At 40.1% G+C, this 12,822-nt stretch overlaps 1 protein-coding gene across 2 annotated transcripts in view; it reads left to right on the plus strand.

Moving 5' to 3' along the window:
• Plcl2 (phospholipase C like 2) overlaps window positions 1-11,174 on the plus strand; it is a 180,458-nt gene extending 169,284 nt beyond the window's left edge. For both annotated transcript variants that reach the window (XM_076842423.1, XM_076842454.1), the window contains exon 6: window positions 10,316-11,174. In XM_076842423.1, the coding sequence (XP_076698538.1) occupies window positions 10,316-10,489 (174 nt within the window). In that variant the 3' untranslated portion in view covers window positions 10,490-11,174. The remainder of the gene's footprint in view (window positions 1-10,315) is intronic.
• Window positions 11,175-12,822: the final 1,648 nt, after the last annotated feature.

The following is a 12,822-nucleotide window of genomic DNA, read 5'->3' on the forward strand; positions in this document are numbered from 1 at the left end:
TCAGGAGCATAAGAACTTCTGCCAAAAATGAATCAATAAACCAGATGGCGTTGATCCCAACATTGAGCTTGGTTTTTATTTTTACCTGAGGTGTAGTCTTTACCTTGAAGACTGGCATTTGTTTCCTTTCTGAAAATCACTACTATGGTCTGTGGACTGATTGCATTTTCTTTTTTTAGACTTATTGACACTCATGTCTTAGTTATTTTATTTATTGGTGATGTCATGTGTTCCCAGTTTTCCTGAAAAGCAATAACTGACTGAAAGCCATCTCTCCATTTAGTGTGTGAAAACTCAGAATGGTTCAGGAAACATACTACAGTAGTGCTCACCATTAGGCAGTCCGCTCTTCCTGATCCATTTAAAACACAGAAAAACCTCAAGCATTTGGATCCCTCTAATGTGGAATTTGTGATTACTCAGCTGATATTTGATTAGGCACAAGGTGTGCTTAAAAGATTAATAATGCGAAGGAAGTGCTTACATGTGCACTGTTGTTCCTAATGTGTCCAGAGGCTCACAGTCCTGGTCCTGCTCATCCCCTAGCCTCCTATCCCTCTCCACTTCCTCTCCTCTGATGCTGGTCCCTCTCTGACCTCCTGCTTTCTGTGCTTATGTGGTGGCTCACTTCTGCTATCAGGAGACTCCAGTGACTGCTCCTGAAACCCCCATCCCACCTCTGCCACCAGAGCAACCATCTAGCTCTGTGCCAGTCCAGGCCCCCTCCTGCTGCAGAGTGTACCTTAGCTCTCTCCAAGAGCAGGTCTGTAGCAGGGAGAGATGCAGAGTCCAAACTTAGAAAGCTTTGTGGTCTAGAGGGCATGCTGCTGAATTATGGCTGGGCTGCAGAGCATTGTTTCCTAGAGTCATGGAAAGCAGCAGGATTCTCTACAGCCCCCCACACCTACCAAAATCCTTTCCTGCCCTTCTGCCAGGCCCAGCTCTCCATCTTGGTTGAAGAAAACAAAACTTATTTCTGAGGAGAATGGCATTCCTTCTAAATTTAAATTAAATTGAATCTTATTTTTGAAATTTAAAATTATTGACAGTCATACAATTATTGGCAAATTGGGAGATGACTGTAGATGTGATAAGAGCCTAGATGTGGGCAAAGTGTATGGGGAGAATCCAAACTTGAGGATAGTTCTCAGACGGACCCACCATCCTCCCATGATCCAGTGCTGCATTCTACAACTGAAGCATCTCTGGATTAAGGAAAAAAAAATCGAGGTCCAAGAGCCACCTTTGTAGTGTGTTCTTTTCACTCTCACCCAGCCTCATCCTCCCCAGGGGTTCTGAACCCTGTGGGGTGGAGGTAGGGTAGAGGAAGGCACCCCTGCTGTGGTGAGACCAGTTTTCAGCTTGCTTTGCAGCCCTACTGAACAGAAGGGGAAGCCACAGGAGAGAAAAAAATAATGACCGCACTCCAGCAGTTCTGGTAGCAGAAGCATGGGCCCTGTTGCTGTAGTTTGAGGTGATTCTGATGATGGGGATCTTTTTTCATGTGTAAGGTTTATTAAGGCATCAGCAGGAAGTACGCCTGACCAAGCTAGGAGGGCTTCCTTAATCCTGATTAATGTGTTAGGTTTTAGCTGGCCACAAAAGGCCTCTCGGAAGTGGGGGCATCAAAGGATAAGAAGGGGCGATTTGCAATTTGTAGCCAAGACTCCCATGGCCCTCCCTGCTTTTGTTCACACATTCCTCTTCAACATATCTGATTCAGACATCTGTATTTCTGTTTCTGTATTTAACCACAGGAAGATTGAATTGTCTACACAATTTGTTGATATGCTGAGTGCCTTAAAAATACAGTGGAGTTCCTGCTTTGCTTGCATGCAACATGTGGGGTTCAACCCACTATGGTTGGAGGTCCCACCATTTAGTTTATCCAAAAGGAAAACAAAAGTTTTCTGTGTGTTTCAATATAATTTGCTATTAGACTCTGCCTCAGGCAAGGTCACTAATCTCCTTAAACTCAGTTTTCTCATTATAAAACAGGGATAATAGTAGCGTCTTCTCAGAATTAAGAGACTGTCATGAGAGAATCTTCGTAAGTGGCTTATTACAGTGTTTGGCAAAGCAGTCACTCAATAAATAGTAACCAATGCTCCCAGAAGGCTTTGCTGGTGTATGTGCCTTCATATTTTGTTTTTAACATATTGTAGGCTCTGTGGTTTCAAACTTAGGACCATAATTACTTTTATAGCCCTTCTGAGCCAATCTGAATTGTGGTTGTAAGAAATGTACTAAATCATTTCCACAGCGTTCCTTTTTTAAAAGACTTTTATTTTTCTAGAGCAATTTTAGGTTCACAGTAAAATTGACAAAAAGGTTCAGCGACTTCCCATATCCTGCCCACACACCTCCCTATTAGCAACCTCCACCATAGTGGTGCATTTGTTACAGTCAGTGAACCTGCATAGACACATCATTGCTCAAAGACTATAGTTTATGTTAAGATTCACTCTTGGTGTTGCACATTGAATGGGACTGAACAAATCTATAATGACATGTATCCATTGTACTGTTTTTAATTAATGTATTTACTTATTCATTCATTCTGTGGTGCAGGGGATTGAACCCAGGCCCTTGCACATGCTAGGCAAGTATTCTACCACATAGCTGCAATCTTAGCCACCATTTTTTTAAATTTATTTTTTATTGTATGTATTTAAGGTGTACAACTTGATGTTTTTATTGTGTTCATCATTATAGTATCATGCAAAGTATTATCACTAATCTAAAAATCCTTTGTGCTCTGCCTATTCATCCCTCCCTCTAATCCCTGGTACCCTACTGATGTGTGAACTGCCCCCATGGCTTTTACCATAGCACTCTTGAAGGACAGTTTGAGCATTTGGCCTGTGATTTTTAAATCCTTACGAAATACATGGTTGGAGCTGGGGTTGGGGCTCAGTGGTAGAGTGCTTACCTAGCACATGTGAGGCCCTAGGTTCAATCCTCAGCACCACATAAAAATGAAATAAAGATAATGTGTCCACCTACAACTAAAAAATAAAGATTTTTTAAAAAAAGAAATACATGGTTAAAATATATTTCCTTTGTATGTGAGTCTCCCATCACCTGAAAGTGACTAACCACAAAATATTTACTAAAAGGCCATGTTTGTGTCTGCTTGTCATTAACTAGACAGATAACCAATGAAGAAATGACAACTTCCTGGCCACCTGGCTTTCATTTCCTGTCATGAAATGTGTGTTCGGGCTCACAGGGTTCTCTGGTTTTAGTTGCAAAAGACACTCTGCTGAGAGACAGGAGAAGAAGCTTAGACCTGCCTGCCATTGTCTGAGGGTTCCCACAGCCTCTTGGAGACCTACAAGACAGATAAAGTAAAATGATTTAGTTGGGAAAATCAGATGCATGCAAATCCAGTTGCCAAGGAAGGGCTGAGTCGTGGGTTGGGATGGGTCCACTCAGGAAGGCAGTCTGTCTTCCTGGTAGACCTTAGAGCAGCCCCAGTGTCCGCCAGAGTCAGCTTCAATCTGCTGTGTTTCTTACTGTGTTCCCAGGTAGATAAGAAAGCCAGAAAGGAGACAGCTAGTCCATACTCGCCTAGGTGAAGCTTCTTAGGTTGGAACCTTTGGCAAAGCCCAGGGCAACTCAGAAGTCAGTGTAGACCCCAGATATGGAAAAGTCAAAACTAGACTCTGATGATTTACAGTCCTGTTTGCATCAAAACAAAAAGACCTGAATACTTTTGTGATTCCTTCAAACTCCCAAATGTATGGTATGAGTGTCCATTTCTTTCTCCTCCCTCTCATTACATGGAATTTGGAAAAAGTGTCTGCTGGCCCCCAGGGAATGGCAGATGGCTGTCTTTGGTCTCTGTAGCTCCAAGCCATGTGGTCATTGCAAGGGCCAATTGTTGAGGTCAGGGACAGCTTCACTGGGTCACTCATCTCCACAGTAAGGCAGCTCTGTTTTCCTCTAATAGATAGTTTGACAAAGGGGCTTTGAAAAAATTAACTGGAGTATCTAATCCCTATTGTTTTATCTCTAGATTTGGATAAAAGCAGTGAATGTAATTATTAATTTTGGTTCCAAAAACTATATAGCACTAACAGATGTACTTTGAAATATTTTCAATATATTAAAAACCGAAGCTAAATGCAGTGACACATGCCTGTAATCCCAGCTACTTGATGCCATCCTGGGCAACTTAGCGAGAACCTGTAGCAAAACAAAATTTTTTATAAAGGGCTGAGATGTATGTAGCCCAGTATGGTAGAGCACTTGTCTAGCATGTGCAAGGCCCTGGGTTCAAAGAACTGAAATAAAAAGAAACAAAAGCAAACAAAAAAACTAGGACATCTTTTATAATCACACAGAAAGTTTGGTGACTAGCCAAGTGTTGAGTACAGCTGGGACACCAGCTCTGGGGTTTGGCATCTGCCATTGTATATTTCCTGGCTGCTCTTGGCCTCTGATCCAATCCCAGGTAAGCCATAGGCACAGCCAAACTCAGCAAGAGCTGCTGTGGTGCGACTTCTGCCTTTAGAGATGTATTTTAAAGATTACTTTCTAGGCCAAAAGTGAGAACCTTAAATATTTTGACCTAAGGTTGTTATAACCCTTTCAAGATGAAAACCAAATCAAATAAATTACAAAATTCAAAACAGAATGTGTGAAACTGAATGAGGTTTGGGTTTTTCAACTGAAAACATTGCAAAGCCAGCTTGTAGAAAGATTCTTCTAAACTAGACACCCTGTGTCAGTGGGTGGCAGTGTTTTAAATAGCTTGTGCTCTTTTGAAGTCTTTTGAAGCAATGACATGTAAGCATTGCTACCCTAAACACCACCACAGCCTTCAGAATTGTCCTTCACTCATGATCGATGTCTTAACTCCAAGACGTGTCAGGCAGGTAGTTTTAGACACAGGAACAGAATAAAAGTGGTGGGAACCAAGTTTAGCAGCTCCCCAGATCTGGATATGTTGCTTGTGGCGTCCTTTGGTGTCACTTGCATAATGGCTGAATGCCTACCTGTTCTGTTGGAAGTACCATCACAACTTGTCTGAGTTTGGGAATCATAAAATTCATCCAAAGAGCTCTGTTGTTGCCACATTAATTATCCCACACCATCTGGAGTTTTTGTTTTAAATAACCTATCATGTGGTAGATCTATATATGCTGACATAGTAAGGTTACCAAGACGTGGCTTCTAGTGAGTACAAAGGGAAACCAAAGAACAATGTAGATTACCTGATACCACTTATATAAAAAGTAAAATATCTATTTATAACATATGTACAAAGAAGGAAAGAGAAAGACAAAACATGGTTGGGGTGGCAGCTATGGATATTCAAGAGGAGATTTTCACATTTTACTTTAATTACATTGATTCCAGAAAATAAAAATTCCTGCTCTCATGGAGCTCATGTTTAATGAGAGAGACAGACAATGAGGAAAACAACAGAGTATGTCAGATGGTACTATTTGTTGTAAAAAAACAAAGCAGGAAAAGGGTAAGGAGAACCATGGGTACAGGGCGGAAGTTCTAATTTTAAATAGAATTGTGTCAAGGTAGATACCACTTTAAGGTGATTTCAAAGTCAAGACATAAAGGAGGTAAGGGAGTGAGCCTTGTACATTTTTAGGCAAGAACCTTCTGATCAGAGGGAGCAGTGAGTGCACAGACCTTGAGGCCCACCTGGAGAAGACCTGCTAACTTTGAGGTACATTGAAGAGCCAATATAATGAAGGCTGAGTGAACAAGGCAAAGAGATGCAGGGAATGAGGATGGGCCCTGGGTAAGAACTTTGACACTCACTCTGAGTTACTTGTTGAGCCACTGAAGAGTTTTAAGGAAAGGGAAAGGTATGTTCTGACTGTGTTTCAATTGGAACTTTCCGCCTGTCATGTCAAGGAAGACCAGTCAGAAGGGTACCATCATAAACCCAAGGAAAGATGATAGTGCCTTTGACTGTGGTGGTGGCAGTGAGGGTGATAAGAAGTGGTGGTAACCTGAATATATATGTTTTGAAGGCTGGGACATATATAGGAACTTCTGATAGGTGGGGTAGAGGATGGAAGAGAAAGAGAGGAGTCAGTGATGACATTTTGATCTGAGTGACTACAAGAATGGAATTCTCTACCATCTCCTCCAGAAGATAAAGGCAGAGTGAATACTTTGTAACTGATTCTACAAGGCCAGCATTACCCTAATACCAAAACCAAAGACATTATAAGAGAAGAAAATTGCAGGCCAATATCTCCCAGGAACATAGACACAAAAATCCTCAAAAAATTAGCAATAGTAATTCAACAATGTATAAAAAGAATCATATATCAAAACCAGGCGGGATTTTTCCCAGGTATGCAAGGTTGGCTCAACTTTTAAAAATTGATTTGTGTAACCCATCACATCAACAGGCTAAAGAAAAAAAACACGATCATAACTAGACACAGAAAAAGCAAGGGACAAATCTAACATCTGTTCATGTTGAAAACTCTCAGAAATTAGGAATAGAGGGGAATTTCCTCAACTTGATAAGGATTGTCTACAAAAATGTGAAGCTAGCATCATACTTAATGGTAAGAAACTCAAAGTTTCCCACTAAGATCAAGAACAAAGCAAGGATGTCTCCTGTCACCATTCATCACTGTTGTGAAGACTTTCATGAGTAAAACTAATGAACTCTGAAAAAAGATAGAAAGGAAATAAATAAATGGGGAAATGTTATAAAAACTCAATACTATCAAGATAGTAGTTCTTCCCAACTTGATTTATGTATTCACTGAAATCCAATCAAAATCCCAGTGAATTAAATTATGGATCTGACAAACCAGTTCATATGTAGAGGCCAAAGACCCCAAATAGCCTATACAATATTGAAGGAAAAGAACAATCTTGTCAACAAATGGTGCTGGAACAATTGGATATCCACACACCAAAGGCTGAATCTAGGAACAGATCTTATATCCTTCTCAAGAATTAACAAGATCATAGATCTAAAGGCAAAACAGAAAATTATAGAACTAGAAGATAACATAAAGGTATGGCAATTACTTTTTTAGATGCACCACTAAAATAACAATCCAGGAAGGAAAGAATTGGTGAACTAGACTTCATTAAAACTAAAAACTTCTTCTCTGCTAAAGACAGTGTTAAGATAATGGGAAGAGAAGGCATAGATTGGGAGAAGATATTTGTAAGACATATCTGATGAAGGACAGCTTTCCAAAATATACAGTTTCTCAAAATGAATTCTCAGTTTCTTAACAATAAGGAAATAAACAATCATATTTTAAAATGGGCAAAAGCCTGAACAGACCCTTCACCAAAGAAGATACATTATGAAAGTAAACATGAAAATAATGTTTAACATCGTATGTCATTAGAGAATTGCAAATTAAGACACAGTGAGTTACCACTACACACCTATTAGAATGGCCAAAATCTAAAACACTGACCACAGCAGACATTGGCTAGAAAGTGGGGGCACAGGGACTCTCACTCAAAGGCCAGTTGGTGTATAAAATGGTAGACACTTGAGAAGGTAGTTTGGCAGTTTCTCAAAAACTTAACATATTCTTACAATATGATGCAACAATTGCACCCCTTGGCATTTACCCAAATAAGTTAAAAAAATTTATGTTCAATTGCAACTTTCTTTATAACTACTCTAATTTGGAGGTTACAAAGATGTCTGTCAGTAGGTGAATGGATAAACTGTAGTACATTGGACAAAGGAATATTATTCTGTGCTGAAAATAAATGAGCTATCAAACTATAAAAAGATATGGTGGAACCTTAAGTCCACCTTGCTTGCCAAGTGAAAGAAGCCAATCTGAAAAGACTGAGAACTATATGATTCCAACTGTGGAAGAGTCTGAAAAAAAAATACAGTAGAAAGATTCAGTGGTTGATAAGGGTTTGGGTTGAAGAGGTGTGGGAGGGAGCACTCAGCAGAATGTAAAGGATTTTTAGGGCAATAAAACTACTCTGTCTGCTACCATAATAGTGGATACACAACGTCATACATTTGTGCAAATCTATACAGCACCACGTAAGAACCCTAACTTAAACAATAGACTGGCTGACACTGATGCATCATTGTGGGTTCATTGATGAGAACACACATGCCACTGTGGCGTGGGATGTCAGAGCTGCAGGAGGTGCATGTGTGAGGAAAGGGTAGTATATGCAAACTCTTGTGCTTCCTGCTCTGTTTTGCTGTGAACCGGAAGCTGCTCTAAAAATAAAGTTTATTAATTTAAAAAGTAATACTTGGAATTTTTAAAACACAAACGAATTATGTAGTTACAATCTACTAAAACTATGAATGCATGTAGCGATTTTGCTTGTGAAGGCAAATAAGCTCTTTAATAAGAAATTTTATTCCTGATACAATGTTCTGCTGTGTTAAATACAGAGGCCTCATAACTAGTAAATGTTCAACATGTGAGTTCAGTGACAAGGAGGAATGAATAAAAATGCAGCTCCTTCAGTGAGACTAAGCCTTGGAACAGCTATTCGTAGTCACTAATTTAAGGTCTGTGTAAATCAGGAAAGTCATGAATGATAAGTGGTAAGCAACAAACCACACTGTGGATTTGGGCCTCATGGTGGTTTAAAATCACATTGCAATTTGGTCTCACCAGCAACTGAAATTTGATTATAGTCCAGTTGCCTGCCAAGGTAAGGCCTTACCATCACCCTCTGTAAATGGCCCCAAGCTCTGGTTGTATAGGGACACTTTAAAGGAGCTGCATTTGGGAGGCAGTTAGTAAGGGGGAAAAAAAAGGAAGAGAGAAAGAATTATGACAAAGAAAATTTCAAACTATAGAGCAATTATAAAGAAAATAAGGGAATAAATCGAAAACCTAAGAAGGGGAAGAAAAACCATGAACAAGGAGAGTAAGAGAAATGGAAAGGGCATAGTGTGAGTAGAAAGAAGTGTTAGTGGAAGGCAGGTCAAATTTGAAAGGAAAATAGAACAAAAAAGCAAAGTAAAAGGGGTGGAATCTGCAACAGGAGCACTGCACCGCACCGCACCGCATCGTCTCTTCCACCCTGCGACCTTAGAGTCGTTTGCTGATACTTCAGCTCTGAGGTTTTCAACCAGGGCTGCCCCCAGTGCACCCTCCCACCAGGAGAGAGCTAGCAAAGACTGCAGATGTTTTCAGTTGTCACAGTTGAGGGGGTGCCATGCTACCTAGTGAGTAAAGACACGGGGTGCTGCTAAATATCCTGAGATGCACAGCACAGCTCTCACCCACCCCTGAAGAATCCTGTGGCCTCCAAGTTGAAGTGACGAGTCTGACAGACTGCGTTGGTCCATTGTCAGCTCACATTCCAGGCTCCCCAACAACTGTGCTTCTCATCTGTCCACCTTTTTCTGACCTGTATACATGTCAGGCTAAATCCATGTCGAGTCAATGGTCAGACCTCATAAGAAACTAAAATGGGGCTAAGGACCTTTATCCAGAACGAGAATCCTTTCTGTGTTCTTCTTTCAGCAGATGCAGCGAGGGCCTGCCTTGAGCCCACCACTGCTAGCACTCTTAGAGGCTATGTAGGCTCAAAGGCCAGACTCCACATATTAGTGGCTGTTGGAGTGAGGGGCTGGAGGGGAAAGGGAGGTATGTAGACTGTAAAGTCATGGTACAAGGGATATCTTTGTGGTGAATTACTCCTGTGTCTCTGTTGCAGTAGTGGTCACATGTGATAGAGCCTCATGGAACTTTGGGCTCATTGCACCAATGTCAGGGTCCTGGTGCTGATATTTTATTATAGTTTATGTGGGGTGTAACCATTTGGGGGAATTTGGGGAAGGAATTTCAAGACCTCTCTCTACTGGCTTTGTATCCTTCTGTGAATTGGTACTTACTTCCGAATAAAGTGTTTCAAAAAACAAGCCTTTTTTTAAAAAGGGGCTGGGTGGGGGCATGCCTCTGATGCTAGCTCCTCCAATGATTGAGACAGGAGGATCACAAAATCAAGACCAACCTGGAAAAACAACCAGCTGGGAATGCACCTCAGTGGCAGAGCATTAGCCTAGCATTTGAGAGGCCCTGGGTTCAATTCCAATACTGCAAACAAAAACAAGATTGGCCAAACAATGAAAGATATGATTTTAACTGCGATAGGCAGGAATAGCTGTTCAGATTTCCCAGTGGAAAGACCTGGTTTTGTATTAAAAGTGACCTATTTGAATGCAGTGCCAATAGGAAATAAATGTGTCCTCTTGTGGAATCAAAATTCTCCTCTTTCAGCAGAAGATCTATATTGTAAAGTCTAGCAGAAAAGTCGTGTCATATCTAATACTACTCAATTGCATGTTTCATTACAGGGACAAGCAGATCTTTTGAAATATGCAAAGAACGAGACTTTGGAGAACCTGAAACAAATCCATTATGCTGCTGTTTCATGTGGACTGAATAAACCAGGCACTGAGAACACTGAGAAACCACGCCGGAGCCTGGAAGTCATACACGAAAAAGCAAATGATGAAACTGGAGAATGAGGAAGCTGCCTGTCAATCATTATGGAGTTTATAACTCTAGGACCAATCGTAGTCAAACGAGACATTGGCTTTGCACTCACTAACGAGAATAATATTTGGGATTTTAAAGCACAACTGGAATAGCTAATTACAGTCTATTAAAACTGTGAATGTATGTAGCAGTCTTATGTGTGAAGGCAAATAAACTCTTTAACAAGAAATTATATCCCTGCCCAAATATATTATATTTGTATACAAAAACCTCCTAATTCAGTTCCAGTGTGAAGAACAGATTGTTCCCTCTAGTTCTCTTGAGAAAAATTTTCCTAAGTGAAAATAATTTCTTCAAATGGATTTTCAAATTAGTATTTATTGGTGAAAAAAAATCTAATCTATTGCTTTTTACTTATGTGTGGTTGCCAGAGTCTCTGGGTTATAGATGCTTTGGGTAGCATGCTTGCTGAGCCATAATTACTGAGGAGAATGTAAGTGGGCAGGTCCCCTGAATCCCCAGGAACCCTGGAGAGCCACCAAGGACCTGGAACGTGCAGTTGGACTGAAGCTCCCTGGCTGAGGATATGCTGTGGCAGCACATGGTCAACAAATGATGCAAAAGAAACTAATCTGAAAGTGACACATTGTAAATAGTTTCTCCTTGTATGAAGTAGTGTTCACATTAAAGAGATGTTTTATGATATTTCTCCAACAGCAGTACCTGCTTTTAATGAAATTTTAACATTTCTAGTTCAAAATTGTCTATTCTTGAGTGGCTAGTTTATTGTTGAATGGATCATTATGTGCTCAAAATAAGCTACTTATCTGGCTTGACTGTGCTTTTAGTAGGGTTTCAACAGCATGGGGAAGAGGCAGTTGACTGTAAAATGAACCCAAACCCCCACAGCTGTCCCTGTAGGGCTCCTGGATTAACCCCCAGTAAAGGACACCTCAAAATCAGGAAAATAGTAAATTGAACACAGCTACAGAGCCTAGAGCTGATAGAGCTTTCCTACAAGTCTGCAAGGGACAAATCCCCATGTTTTTTGTTTTTCTGAAAAAGTCTTATTTCCCCTTCACCTCTGAAGGATACTTTTATTTTTTTTTATTATTTTTTCTAGGTCTTTTTTTTATTAGTTGCTCCATGACAATACAATGATCTTGACATATCATATATTTGATTCAAATGGGATATGAATTCTCATTTTTCCACATCTCCAGATTGCAGAATCACATTGGTGAAGGGTACTTTTATATCAGCTGAGATTTTAATCCAGGTTTTTATTTTCAAAACCAGTGAGACTTCATGCTGCTTTCACAGAAACCTAATTACTGCTTCTCCCAAAGCAAAATTGCTTTCAAATCTGGAAGACTAAAAGTTCTCAAAAATATTCAATGGCTCCTTTTTTTCCATCCAGTGATTCAGATATGTGATCCTGGTACCTGTATCTCTTTCCCAGCTGGGTATCTCAGTATTGTTTCCTCATAGTTAAGGAGATACCCAGGCAGGTATAGTTCATTTACTTTTCCCCAGGCTCCTGAACATCCTCTTAAAAAAATAATTCCTTTGCTCAATTCCTGCCATGTACGTTTTAATAGAGTACTTAAGCTAAGGTGCCATTTCCACTGGCCCTTCTGTAGATGTAATCTTAGTTAGAAAATTAATTCTACCCACTACTAAGATAATAGTGCAGTTCCCTGCACACACCAGCAAACTGCCAGCCAACAACGTAGGCTCTTGGCTTGGAAATGAGCTCAGGGGGAAAATGGAGAGAAAATAAAAAATAAACTTATAGAATAAGAAATAAAATAACACATAACTGATTTTTTTGTAGCAATCCTTGAACTTAGTAAGTTAGTAGCAATATTCAATTTAAAGAGAAAATCCAGAAATCATAAGAAAATGACTTAAAATATAGTGAAATTTTAAAAAATGACTACATTTATGTTGATGGCAGATATTATCTAATACATGAGCTAATGGATAGAAAGACACATACAATTTGTTGTAGTTTATACAGGTTGAGAATCAGTGACTTTAGAACTAAAGGAGTTGATGAGATCATTCAGTCTTCTCCAGATGCAGAAGTTGTAGTTAGAAAAATAAAATGCATTGTCTGATGTCACACACTCTGTTAGGGATCCTGGATTTAGTCTGGGGTTTGCTCCACTTTTCCATACTAAAAAGTTCACTTGTTTTGATCCATCTCTTCAGAGGAGTAAGCCCAATGATTAGAAGTAGTCAGTGGCACACGACTTGCACCCCAAGCTGCAGTATACCTCCCGTTTGTCTAGATCCTGCCCCAGTGAATGCACCACCTGCCAGTGAAGATGAGGACCCACATCAGCAGAGCAGGAAT

This window comes from Callospermophilus lateralis, chromosome 1 (genome assembly GCF_048772815.1).
Source record: "Callospermophilus lateralis isolate mCalLat2 chromosome 1, mCalLat2.hap1, whole genome shotgun sequence".
Lineage (NCBI taxonomy): Eukaryota > Metazoa > Chordata > Mammalia > Rodentia > Sciuridae > Callospermophilus > Callospermophilus lateralis.